This window comes from Salvia miltiorrhiza, unplaced genomic scaffold, assembly GCF_028751815.1.
Source record: "Salvia miltiorrhiza cultivar Shanhuang (shh) unplaced genomic scaffold, IMPLAD_Smil_shh fragScaff_scaffold_141_1, whole genome shotgun sequence".
Lineage (NCBI taxonomy): Eukaryota > Viridiplantae > Streptophyta > Magnoliopsida > Lamiales > Lamiaceae > Salvia > Salvia miltiorrhiza.
In genome coordinates this window covers 290,332-304,859 of record NW_026651417.1, presented here as the reverse complement: position 1 = coordinate 304,859, position 14,528 = coordinate 290,332, and the positions used below count along the sequence as shown (strand labels likewise).

The 14,528-nt window shown below is 36.0% G+C and overlaps 1 protein-coding gene across 1 annotated transcript; it reads left to right on the top strand.

Annotated features, from left to right (window-relative positions):
* Positions 1–10,280: 10,280 nt before the first annotated feature.
* On the top strand, positions 10,281–11,986 carry LOC131002492 (uncharacterized). Its single transcript, XM_057928974.1, has 2 exons — positions 10,281–11,466; positions 11,562–11,986. The coding sequence occupies exons 1-2, from the start codon at positions 10,283–10,285 to the stop codon at positions 11,971–11,973; spliced, it is 1,596 nt and encodes a 531-aa protein (XP_057784957.1). The 5' UTR covers positions 10,281–10,282; the 3' UTR covers positions 11,974–11,986.
* The last annotated feature ends 2,542 nt before the right edge of the window (positions 11,987–14,528 follow it).

Here is a 14,528-nt window from a genome sequence, read left to right as displayed (position 1 = left end):
TTGAAAAACGTGTTCATTACTATTCATTCATCTAATCATATCAATATAATATGCACCAAATCTGTCATACCAACGTAAAAGCATTCAACATTCATTCATAGCATATTTTCACAATCATGTTCTTGCAACTGTTGAAACCATAATACTATTAAAGATTGAAACCACAATTACCTTTTTCCTGATTGTGCGTGATGCAATGGAGCGTTGAGCGGTGTCATATGAATTCATTTAAGTCAATTGACTCGATCTAGACTTGGCTTTGAAGGAAAATTCTTAGGCCAGAGCAAACGAACTGCTCTGATACCACTCTGTCTGATGCATGCCATGGAGGCCCAAGTTACGTGGCATATGTGGGCTGATTTAATAGAGTCTTTTATTTTGTTTTATCTTATAATTTTCGTGGGTTATGTTAGGGTGGCTGAAATTAGGCCTTAGTTGAGTCAATTTTGAGTTTTATACCTTGTTTTGACTAAGGATATGTTTCCTTATTAGATTAGGAGTTATTTTCCATGTTTATTCTCCTAGTTTGGTTAGGTTTTCGCATACCTTATTTGTAGTCCTTATGATGGACGAAAATTAGGGCTTCTTTGCTTGGTAGTTAAGTTGTTTCCTTCTTAGATTAGGGTTAGTCTTTGCCTATATATAGGCCTTCTTATGTTGGACGAAAATTAGCATACTTTTATCAATAAACTTGTGAGTTTTATTTCTCTCTTGAGAATTCCGAATTCCTCTTGATTGTTCCAAGACGAATTCATTTATCGACGTAACGGCGAGTCAACCAACCCTCGTCGAGTGTCATTCAGCGTCCCCGAGTTGCTGCGTCAACTGCACGTTGGGGTTTAGGGATTCGTTCGCCTAAATCATTTCGTGGGTTAGATTCAGAGGTTTTGGGATTCCATCTTCTGTTCGTTGTTCAAGTCTTCCGTTTGCGTGGTGTTCGATTTGATCGGCAAGGATCATATCATCTGGTATCAGTTTTCCAGGTTTCGTAAGGGTCGAAATTATCCAGTGTTTTGTTTTTCTGTTTGGGTCTTTACGTTCTTGAGAGAGTATGAGTGTCAGTTCTGCAAATCACAGCCATCCGGCAGTTTTTGATGGTTGCAATCGAGATACAAAGTGTCGTACATGTCAAGGTTTTGGATCCAATGAGAGCGAGCAATGGGAGAATCTCTTTCACACGAGAGTTCTTGTCCAAGACAAGTTGTGCAGTGTGATCATTGATAGCGAAAGTTGCACGAATATGGTGAGTCAGTTCATGGTGACGAGATTGGGGCTGCCCGAGTTGAATCACCCCAAACCATATCGTTTGCAATGGCTGAATGCGCCCAGCGTCGTCGAGGTCACCAAGCAAGTGAAAGTGTCTTTTAGCTTGGGGAGGTATGAAGACGAGGTTTTGTGCGATGTTGTTCCCATGCAGGCGACCCATATTTTGTTGGGTAGACCGTGGCAGTTTGATAGACAAGCTACTCAGGATGGAGTCACCAATAAGTACTCCTTCGCGTATAAGCAAAAGAAGTTGGCACTTGTTTCCCTTAGTCCTCAACAAATTTATGAGGATCACGTGAAACTGCAGCAACTGCACATGGAGGCGGATGAGGAGATGTCTAGGGAGCAGCCGGTAGAGAAAAAGGAGATGCAGGTTGAAGTGGAGATTGATAGAGAGGTTGTTACTCTCCAAGGTGAGGAGACCGATTTCGATAGGCCACAATTGGAGGAGACCGATGAAGCAAAGGCTTTGACGCAAGCTAAGGGCGTTGAAAAGGAGCAGCCCATAGATAAAAAGGAGATTGGGTTTATGCAGAAGTCATTTCTTGCAAGGGCTTGTGATTGGATGTGGGCCGTGAATGAGGAGAGGTTGATCATTGTATTGCGGTTCAAGGTTCAAGAGAAGTCAGAGTTAGAGCCGAAGAAGAAGAATAATGCACAAGGGAGAAAAGCTATGGTCCAACAGTCAATTAATGCAAGGAACGAAAATTTGATTTTTGATCCCGGCATTTGGATTGACGACTTGGATTTGAGGACAAATCCCTTTCAAGAGGAGGGGAATGATGCATGCCATGGAGGCCCAAGTTACGTTGCATATGTGGGCTGATTTAATAGAGTCTTTTATTTTGTTTTATCTTATAATTTTCGTGGGTTATGTTAGGGTGGCTGAAATTAGGCCTTAGTTGAGTCAATTTTGAGTTTTATACCTTGTTTTGACTAAGGATATGTTTCCTTATTAGATTAGAAGTTATTTTCCATGTTTATTCTCCTAGTTTGGTTAGGTTTTCGCATACCTTATTTGTAGTCCTTATGATGGACGAAAATTAGGGCTTCTTTGCTTGGTAGTTAAGTTGTTTCCTTCTTAGATTAGGGTTAGTCTTTGCCTATATATAGGCCTTCTTATGTTGGACGAAAATTAGCCTACTTTTATCAATAAACTTGTGAGTTTTATTTCTTTCTTGAGAATTCCGAATTCCTCTTGATTGTTCCAAGACGAATTCAATTATCGACGTAACGGCGAGTCAACCAACCCTCGTCGGGTGTCATTCAGCGTCCCCGAGTTGCTGCGTCAACTTCACGTTGGGGTATAGGGCATTCAGTCGCCTATATCATTCCGTGGGTTAGATTCAGAGGTTTTGGGATTCCATCTTCTGTTCGTTTTTCAGTCTTCCGCTTGCGTATTCGATTTGATCGGCAAAGATCATATCAGATGGCTTATCAGTCCTTTTAATGAAATGAACTTCTTATTGATCTCACCCTAAAGACAATGACTCTTTGTCCAGGCTCTGATTTATGGTTTTTCTGTCTTCTTTAAAGTTCTGTGTTTAGAACTGTTTTCGTTCTTGCTCTAAGTATAAGTTGTTTAGGTTCTATTGTTAAGGGGGAACTGTTTTCACCCCTCGTCTAGAACTTGTACTGAGAGCTCAATCTTTTTAGTGTCTAGAACTGCTGTGTGGTTTTGGCATCATCAAAAAGGGGGAAATTGTTGGGAACCTTGTGGAATATCCTAACCCTTGTTTTGATGATACCAAAATTCATAGGACTTAAATGTAATAGACTAGAATCGTTTTGAACTCAAGTGTTAGAGTTCGTTTCTAGTTTAGTTGCGGTGTCAAAGACTGAAGACTGAAGACTGAAGAATGAAGACTGAAGACTGAAGACTGGAGTTACCAACTGAAGTATCAGTTGAAGAATCAGTTGAAGACTGATTATTTAATGTGCGCCATAGACTGATACAAAAGTCAAGTATCAGTTGAACATTCCTCCTAGGACTGATCTTCCAACGTTCAGAGGAAGCCACGTACGCTCAAGTACAGCCGCATTAAATGCAGAGATATCTTCATATCTTATCTCTGCAGAGGTCATTCCTATCTGGTGGTTACTTTTCAGAGATGTCACATCTCCTGTCCTTCAAAGAGAGCCGTTTCCACACAGACAAGGAACCTCGAAGATTGAAGCCTCAGCCCAAATTCGAATTGCTCTCCAACGGAAGAAATCTTGAGGACGATTTACGCCAACGGATCTATTCAAGAGTTCTCCTACAAATAGCGCTCGAGGATCACTTCAATCTTCACCGATTCAACAACATAAGCTGAAGCTCTGCCGAAATAGCTACTCAGCCGAAAAGCTTAAACGCTCAAAGCTTGAATCGAAGAAGAGAATTCCAAAGCCAAAATCAGTCACTGCTGATTACATACATTCTCTTAGACCCTAGGCATATATTCTGTGTACCCAGAAGCTAAAAGGTCAAACTTGCTTCAAAGAACTTGTTCTTTGTAAGTATAGTTGGCACTCGTTTAAACCTCTCCCCCATAAGAGTGTTTGAGTGATTCGGAGATTCAGGAAGGTACTCTGAACTCTGAAAGGGAAGTCTGAGCACGAGGTGTGCTTAGCAGGGAAATCCTACGCGAGTTGTGTAGGTGCTGAAATCCTATACGAGGTGTGTAGGTAGGGAAACCCTACGCGAGGTGTATAGGTGCTGAAGAGAGTTTATCTTCAGTTTACGGTTTGCAGTGCACCAGGCAAGCACTTGCGGAGTGGATTGTTGGTCTGATCAACCAGCCGTGGATGTAGGAAAGAGTTTTTCCGAACCACGTAAAAGTCTCGGTGTTATTTACAGCTTTCAGTTTTACATTCTTTACTGTGCTATTAATACTGATAAAACTGAACACTGACTAACTGCTAGAGAAACCCTAATCCATCTATCTGCTCCACCGAGGCTATTCGAAACTAAGTTTAATTTCCGCTGCGTGTGATATCAATCTGACTGAACTATCCTCTGATAGTAAGGAAGAGTGATATCATCTCTATCTTTGCAAACACGACTGAAGCCCTTACGTGGATCAGTTAAGTTCTTGTGACTTAACTGATAACTCTTTACTGAAGAGCTTTCAGTATCAGTCGTCAACCCTGTTGGTCAAAACTAATTTCGGTTAAACAGGTGTCTGGTTTGCTTGTAAAGTTTCTTTTCTATCTCTGACTGAGATCCCTCTGATTGAGGTTGGTAGATAGATCAAAAATAGCCTATAGGTGTATTTCCCCCCCCCCCCATACACCTATTCGAGACCCCCCGGACCTAACATAAATGAATACGAAATTCCATTATTCATTTATAAATGACTTAAATAAGCATTTTAAACTCCATTAAAATGGAATTGATTTAAAACATTTTAATCCTTTTAAAATCCATACTCATAAAGCCTTAACTCATGCTCTATCTCATATTCTATCTCTTTACTCAACTCGATATAAACTCTCCACTCATCTCAAATCCTTAAGTTCAAGGATAGGTTTCAAGAAAATCATGGAACTAAGTCTCGATTTATCTCTCATATAAGGCTCGTCTAATCTCATTCAAACGCATAGACAACACAATCACATAAGGCACATAAGAATCACAATCAAACATCATTAAAACATGCTCTGTTTTTACACTGACTCAACTTCAAAATATAACCTGTTCTGCCTCTGACACCTCCTGGACTCGAAACTCATACCAAAAGAAAGGTCGTCGAGTCTAGTTTCATATAAAAAAAAAGTGGAGTCAAAAACTCCAAGTATTGTAGGAGATATGACTGTTTTACTACAGTCTACCATATTCGGCAGTTTTGAGCAATCGAAAACTTGGATTTTTTTGAAAAATAGTAAGTGTTGTCAAACTGGGCTCAAATTTGGCGGATATCTAGCTAACACAATAAGGTTAATACCATAAAATTTTGGAAAGCTAGATCACACAGGAAGCTACTGAAATGAATGACTCTTTCCCCTGCTCTCTGAAACTCTCGGTAGTAATGTGCAGTTTCGGTTTTGTATTTTATAAAAATAGTAAACGAAGTTCAAATGACTTGAAATTTTGCCGGTGTGCTTAAGACTCTCAAATATACTTACCATAAAATTTTCATGGTGTTTAGGTAACACAAACCCCTCGAAACAGTAGGTCAGTGCATGACAAAAATGACTCCGAACTCCATCACACAAGCAAACATGCTCAACTCAACATTTCTTCAATGCAAACTCATCAAAGCTCATTTTAAACACTTATAGCATTCAAAAAAAAAACATTCAAGTACAACATAATATTCATCATACTCAAATATGATCTCATACACCACATAATTCATCATACACATATAGATACACATATATGTCATCCTCTTCCTCAAACTAACACTTTTCATTTCATTCAAAATTCACAATTTAATCATGCCATAGTCCTTTATAAAGTCCAATTAGCATATAGACATCATTAATCCAAACATTGATCTCATAATTCAAAAATACCCAAATCCTAGTAAACTAACTCAAGCAATTTCACATATAATCAACAATTAGCGAAATTAACCTTTAACTATCATTACTATCATGCTCAATATCAATTATCCTTAGCCAATTCAAATAATTAGCACATAAATCAAAAAGCCCTATTTTATATCTAACTAAACTTTTTGAAAATTTACAAACATGCATAAATCATTAATCCAACCTTAGATTAATCAAATTGAGTCATTTAATAGCACATATAAGACATCAATTCATCAAATCTCATCATCAATCAAAACTTCCCAAATTTTAGCAAACTAAACTCTTTGAAAATTCAAAATCCTTTCTAATCCTTTTAAAAACTCATGGATATCAACTCAATAGGTTCTCAATTATATATATCTTAAGCCAATTCACTTAATAAACACATAGACAAGAAAGTCCTAATTTTTATTAAACTAAACTCTTTGAAATTTTATAAACACACATGACACTTTGATCCAATCATTGATCTACCAATTTTAACCTTTTAAACTCACATATAAACCATCAATTAATAATTTAGGGCATAAATACACATATCCCTAATTTTATTAAACTAACTCATATCAAAATCATCAATTGACATCATTAGGAGTGGTAAAACGGTTTCGGTTAATCGGTTTTAACCGTAACCGAACCGAAAAAACCGGTTTTTGGTTAACCGATAACCGGTTTTTACCGGTTCGGTTCGGTTATCGGTTAGTGTGTTCATCACTAATCGGTTAATCGGTTTAACCGGTCGGTTAACCGGTTAAACCGATTAACCGATTTATTTTACATTAAATTAATTAATTTATATTTTAATATTTTAATTTAAATAATACATTAATATTTCAAGTATCTATAACAAAAAATTTGTTCTAGATTATTATAAGTTATGAGTTGGTGCAGTGGATAAGACCTTATTCTTTCTTTCAAAGGTTAAGAGTTCAAATCCTATTGAACACATTCTACAAATTTGAATTTTTTTAAAATAAAATCTGACCGAATTAACTGGTTAAATTCGGACAAATTGAGAAATCATGGATTAATCGGTTTAATCGGTTAACCAATTAACCGGGCCGGTTAACCGGCCCGGTTAATCGATTAACCGCTCCAATAATCGGTTCGGTTATCGGTTAGGGAAATGGCCCTTAATCGGTTCCGGTAAATCGGTTCGGTTTTAACCGAACCGACCGATTTACCAGCCCTAGACATCATATACTCAATTTACTCCATCAATCATCATCATATACATCTCATAGACTCATCTTCATCATCAATCCATCATTTTAATCATCAACTCACAATTTCCCAATTTTTGGGTAAACTAAACTCAATCGACTTTCACATCTCAAAGCATATACTTTCACAACACACATCAATCATCAACAAACACCACATAGATCTCATTTTTCACCCCAAATCAAAGAAAGAAAAAGAAAATTTTTGAAGGGTAAAGACCCATTTTTTTCGAAAATTTTAAGAACAAGGGAGGGGTGATTTTCTTGCTTCAATCTTTCAAGAATACTCACATACAACATCATTCAAGCAAGATTTATGGAATACATGGTCACTTACCCAAATTTCTTACCAAAATTCACACTTTCTCACTCTAGCTTTGAAGCTCTTCTTCAAGGATTCTCTTGAATATAAGTAGCTAGAATGTGTTTATGGAAGATTTAAGAGTGGATTGAGGTGTTTGGAAATATTTTCATAAACCGGCATTCTTTGATTTCTCGGTAAAAATAAACTGCACTTGCTTTAGAAACTTAATTAAAATTCCAAGTGCTAATATCCTCAGATAAAAATCATAATAACTTGCTCATAAGGTCACAAGTAACGAAAATCACATATATAACGATTAAGTCACATCAGATAAATCAAACCAGTTTTATTATTAATGGATGCCGAACCCTAATTATTAATAATTAAGCCCTTAATCAGGGGTTAAAAGTCGGGGTATGACATATTTTCTCATATCTTATAAATAACACTCATTTTACAAAAATAACTCAACTATAATTTTTCATCTTCATCTTCATCTTCATCATATATCATTCTAATTTTATCTCTCTTTCATTTTCCCTTTCTAATTTAAAATATTTTGTTTTTAGCTTATAAGCTCAATTATGCAAACATTTTGATATCTTTATAAGCTCTTATGAAACTACATCTTATAAACTTTTGAAACATCTTATAAGCTTCAAGAGCTTATAAATTCTTTAAAATAAATTTAATTAAACACTCTCTAACATACTTGTGGGAAAATAAAAGTATGGAAATAAGTGTGCATGTGTTGGTCTAACAGTAGATGTTAATGTTTAAGGAATAAGGTTTGGATTATGAGGTCTGGATTTGAGTCCACCGTGGCTCCATTTTTAAATTTTCTTATTTACTTATAAAAAAAAGTGTTAATATGTCAAAGTACCCACTTTCTTATAGCAAAAATAAATTTTACCCACTCAAAATAAAACTTAAAATTTTACCCACTTTTTTGTTGAATGGACTAATTTGCCCTTGCTGCAATTTTGGAAACTTTCGCTGAAGCCCGCTGCTTCAAACCCGTAAACATTCTTCATCTTCATCTTCAAATCTTCAAACGGCAACTTCAAATCTTCAAACGCAATCTTCAAATCTTCTTCGGCGTCTTCATCGTCTTCGACGTCTCGTGTGATTCGCAGCTTCAAATTTTCGACGGTGAGCTTCAATTTTTTCGATTTTAAAGTTTTGAATTTTCATATTTTCGCAATCTTCAATCTTTGATTTTCCTGGTTTTTCGTTATAATTTATATATTAAAAGTATGGAAATAAGTGTGCATGTGTTGGTCTAACAGTAGATGTTAATGTTTAAGGAATAAGGTTTGGATTATGAGGTCTGGATTTGAGTCCACCGTGGCTCCATTTTTAAATTTTCTTATTTACTTATAAAAAAAAGTGTTAATATGTCAAAGTACCCACTTTCTTATAGCAAAAATAAATTTTACCCACTCAAAATAAAACTTAAAATTTTACCCACTTTTTTGTTGAATGGACTAATTTGCCCTTGCTGCAATTTTGGAAACTTTCGCTGAAGCCCGCTGCTTCAAACCCGTAAACATTCTTCATCTTCATCTTCAAATCTTCAAACGGCAACTTCAAATCTTCAAACGCAATCTTCAAATCTTCTTCGGCGTCTTCATCGTCTTCGACGTCTCGTGTGATTCGCAGCTTCAAATTTTTGACGGTGAGCTTCAATTTTTTCGATTTTAAAGTTTTGAATTTTCATATTTTCGCAATCTTCAATCTTTGATTTTCCTGGTTTTTCGTTATAATTTATATATTGTTTGTGTTCGCTGGCCATTAATTCTTCGGTTGTATATATTATCGTCGATAATCGCCAACGATTTTATAGGGCATAAGTTAGATTTTTGTTTTCTGCATTTTTTGAATGTTCTTCAATTCACAACTACTTCTTTGAATTCACAACTCTGTTACAGTTGTTTTCACTTTCATTTTCGTTCCATGATTGTGCATTTAGGTGTGGTTGTGAATTATATGTTTATATCTTCAATTCACAACCAATAATAGACAGACAGTTTATATTTTGAATGGTGGTTGTGAATTCCCTGTTTTCATTTATAAGTTTTGAATTTCTTTATTATTTAGATTTTTTTTAATACAGATGAATCGACCTGGGATTATCATAAATTATGGTGGTGAATGGATTAATGACAATTATGTTGGAGGACAAAGAAGATTCTACTTAATCCCTGCTGATGGATTGAAGTATTCAAGTTTGATTAGTTATATACACTTGATGGTTGCAGCTGATACAAGTTTGGTGTCTTATGTATTGAGTTCTATTGTTACAGCACCAGATGGAGATAACATTGTAATGAATGTTATGAATGATTTTGATTTGAAATATGTTATGGACATTTCTAAAGTGCCCAAAGTGTTTGTGACCGTTTCACCTGTTTTGTTGGCTGCACCTACTGTTGGACATGGAGTTGTGGATGATAATTTGAATCAAAATATTGATGATATTGATTTTAATTTTGATGATGGTGATGGGCTTTCTAATGATCAAGATAGTCTTGATGACGAAATAGAGGATGATGTTCCCTCTAGAGTTAGTAGTCGACATATAGTTCCAGCTTTGCCATCTTTTTCTTCTGGTAATGATGGTGTTGATGATCGTAATTTGAGTGTTGATACTACCACTCGACGCCAGTGGATTATCCCAGGTGCATTGTATCAAGCTTCATTGGCTGTTGATGGAGCTGTTGATGTTGAGTTGTATTCTAGGGATTCCTTGTCTGTTGGATCTACTTATATGGATAAAGACAGTTTGCTTGCTGCTGTGGGTCTGTATCACTTGAAGAATCGAGTTGAATATGTTGTTGACCGGTCATGCACTGTTAGATTTGGAGCTATTTGCAAATATCATGATCAGTGTCAGTTTATGATGCGTGCCAGGGCTTTAGGTACAGTGTGGAGGGTGTTCAAATGGATTGGACCCCATACTTGTCAGATGGATTATCGCTACCACGGGCCACGTACTCTTTCTTCGAAGATTATTGGTGTTTTTTTTGCGCCAATGTTGATGCACGATGGTGCAGTTTTGAAGCCTAAGGAGATGGCAGCTCAATTGCAGCGAGAGTATGGTTTTCATGTAGACTATTCAGTTGCATATGTTGGGAGGAATCACGCCATCAAGCTTATTTATGGTGATCCAGATAAGTCTTTTGAGATGATCCCCTCTTATCTTCATATGGTGCAGCATTGCAACACGGACACCATAATTGATCTAGAGACTGATGGTGATGCTGTCTTTAAGTATTGTTTTATGGCTCTCGGTGCATGTATTTGTGGTTTTTTATCATCTGGACGACCTATTATTGTTGTTGATGCTACCCATTTGAAAGGAAAGTATAAGGGTGTGATGTTTGTTGCTGTGACTAAGGATGGAAATGAACAAGTCTTTCCATTAGCTGTGGGGCTTGGTGATAAGGAGAACGATAGTTCATGGTCATGGTTTTTTACACGTTTGAGACGTGCATTTGGTGTTCCAGATAACTTGCTATTTGTCTCTGATCAGCATATGAGCATAAAGAATGCTGTTGAAGCTATCTTTCCTGGAGTTCCTCATGGTCTTTGCACCTATCATTTGCAGAAGAACCTTGCAAGATTCGGTGCTAATATTGTAGCTATGTTTCAAAGGGCTGCAAATAGCTACCAGAGGGACAAGTTTGATTTGCATTTTGGTCAGTTGGGTTTGCTTCAAGACAAAGGTGCATATAGGAAGTTGGTGGATGCTCAGCCTTGTAGATGGGCACGTAGTTGTTGTGGAGTTCGTAGATATAACTTCATGACATCTAATTGTGCCGAAGTATTCAATGGTCGGCTTCGATGGGGTAGGAGATTGCCCATGTGTACCTTGTTGGAGTTTGTGAGGACATTGATAGCTCATTGGTTTGTAGAGAGGCGTACTAAAGCTATGGCAAGAACTCATCCACTTACCGAGTATGCTGCTTTAAAATTGGATATCTCAGTTGAGGAAGGTCGAACAATGGAGGTGAATCCCATCAATACTTTCAAATTCACCGTTTCTTCTAGTGATCGAAAGTACATTGTTGATCTTCGCACTAAGAGTTGTTCTTGTCTTGAGTTTGATCTTGACTTGATCCCTTGCTCTCATGCTGCTGCTGCTATACTGTAAGTTTTCAAATTTTTTTGTTTGTTATTGGTTTTATTTTATTATTTTAGTTGTATATTCTGTTTTTTGAAGTTGATTTTTTATAATATTGCAGAAAGTCCAAACAGTCTTGCCTTCCATATGTGTCTAGTTACTACACCACAGAGACATTACGTGATATGTATTCTATGGATGTGAATCATATTCCACATCAAGACGATTGGAATGTTCCTTTAGATTTGAGGACAAGGGTTGTTGGTGTTCCTGAGAATCCTAGACAGTCAGGACGTCCACGAACTTCAAGAATTCCATCTGCAGCAGAATCTTCTACTAAATCACGTGTTAGTGTTTGTTCACGATGCCATCAATCAGGTCATTACAAGTCCAGATGCAAGGAAGAAGTTCCAATTCCACCACAAAGTGAAGATGAAGAAGTTGATCGTCCTCGTCGAGCTAAGCGTTGTAGTATTTGCCATGAGACTGGACATACAAAGAGGAAGTGTAAATTGTTTGATCCTAATGCTTGATTGTGGTGTTTGGTTTTTGTTGGTCTTTACTGTTTTTGAAAAATTTATGAGATGTTTATTCTAACACTTTTATTATTAATATTGGTGACATTTGCTAGATATGATTATGTTCTATGTACTATTCAATCCGTACTTTTTTTATGCTTATTCTACATAGTCTTATATTTTGCATGGATGTATAATTAAATTGATATATTTTTTTTCAGAAATATTACATGTAGAAAATTAATTCTGAGCAGTTTTAGTTGGTTGTGAATTCAATATGGTCTTGTATTTGTTGGTTGTGAATTCAAGATTTAAAACTTGAATTCACAAGTAAATACTTAGTACTGGTTGTGAATTCAACTATTATATATTGAATTCACAACTACTAACAGTTGTTGATAGTGAATTCCATTTGTTCATTTCGAAATCACAACCAACCAATTTACAACTGAAAATATTTTTGGTTGTGAATTAAATATTACTATCTTGAATCTACAACCAACGGCTAGTTTTGGTTGTATGTTCAAGTTATATAACTCGAATTCACAACAAGAGAAACCAAAAAAAATAAAATTGTTGTGAATTCAAGTTTGAATACTTTAATTCACAACTCTAAATAGCCGATGGTTGTGAATTTCACTTCTCAAACTTTAATTCACAACTAATTATATATTTAGTTGTGAATTCATGCTTGAAAGCTGGAATTCACAACCAGTACTAGCCTTGGTTGTGAATTCACAATTGTAATAATTCATAACTAGGGTTTAGGTTTAGTGTTTAGGTTTAGTTCAGTTTCAGTTTTAGTTTCAGTTCAGTTGTGAATTCACAATCGTAATAATTCACAACTAAAAATTTAAGTTTAGGGTTTAGATTGGGTTTAGGGTTTAGATTTTAGGGTTTAGGGTTCAGTTCAGTTCAGTTTCAGTTTCAGTTCAGTTGTGAATTCACAACTAGGGTTTAGGGTTTAGGGTTTAGTTTTTAGAGTTTAGGGTTTAGTTTTTAGGGTTTAGGGTTCAATTCAGTTCAGTTCAGTTTCAGTTTCAGTTTAGTTCAGTTTCAGTTTCAATTCAATTGTGAATTCACAATCGTAATAATTCACAACTAAAAATTTAAGTTTAAGGTTTAGGATTTAGGGTTTAGTTCAGTTTTGAATTCACAACTAGGGTTTAGGTTTAGGATTTAGTGTTTCAGTTTTGGTCAGTTGTGAATTCACAACTAGGGTTTAGTGTTTAGGGTTTAGGTTTTAGAGTTTAGGGTATAGTTTTTAGGGTTTAGGGTTCAGTTTCAATTTAGTTCAGTTTCAGTTTCAGTTTCAGTTTCAGTTGTGAATTCATAACTAGGGTTTAGGTTTAGGTTTAGGCTTTCAGTTCAGTTCAGTTGTGAATTCACAACTAGGGTTTAGGGTTTAGGGTTCAGTTCAGTTTCAGTTTCAATTTAGTTTAGTTTCAGTTTCAGTTTCAGTTTTAGTTTCAGTTGTGAATTCACAACTAGGGTTTAAGGTTTAGGTTTTAGGGTTTATGGTTCAGGGTTTAGGGTTTAGGGTTTATGGTTCACAACTAGTGTTTAGGTTTAGGCTTTCAGTTTAGTTCAGTTGTGAATTCACAACTAGGGTTTAGGGTTCAGTTCAGTTTCAGTTTCAATTTAGTTCAGTTTCAGTTTCAGTTGTGAATTCACAACTAGGGTTTAGGGTTTAGGTTTTAGGGTTCAGTTCAGTTTCAGTTTCAGTTCAGTTTTAGTTCACAACTAGTGTTTAGGTTTAGGCTTTCAGTTCAGTTCAGTTCAGTTGTGAATTCACAACTATGGTTTAGGGTTTAGATTGGGTTTAGGGTTTAGGTTTTAGGGTTCAGTTCAGTTCAGTTTTAGTTCAGTTGTGAATTCACAACTAGGGTTTAGGTTTTAGGGTTCAGTTCAGTTTCAGTTTCAATTTAGTTCAGTTTTAGTTTCAGTTTCACAACTAGGTTTTAGGTTTAGGGTTTAGGGTTTATGGTTCACAACTAGTGTTTAGGTTTAGGCTTTCAGTTCAGTTCAGTTGTGAATTCACAAATAGGGTTTAGGGTTTAGATTGGGTTTAGGGTTTAGGGTTTAAGGTTTAGGTTTTAGAGTTTAGGGTTTAGGATTCAGTTCGGTTTCAGTTTCAATTTAGTTCAATTTCAGTTTCAGTTGTGAATTCACAATCCTAATAATTCACAACTAGGGTTTAGGTTTAGGGTTCACAACTAGGGGTTTAGGTTTAGGCTTTTAGTTCAGTTGTGAATTCACAATCGTAATAATTCACATCTAAAAATTTAAGTTTAGGGTTTAGGGTTCAGGGTTTTAGTTTAGTTCAGGTGTGAATTCACAATCGTAATAATTCACAACTAGGGTTTAGGTTTAGCGTTAAGGGTTTCAATTTAGTTCAGTTGTGAATTTACCGTTTCAATTCAATTGTGATAATTTACAACTAGGGTTTAGGTTTAGTGTTTCAGTTCAGTTAAGTTATGAATTCACATTCGTAATAATTCACAATCGTAATACTTAGTACTGGTTGTGAATTCAACTATTATATATTGAATTCACAACTACTAACAGTT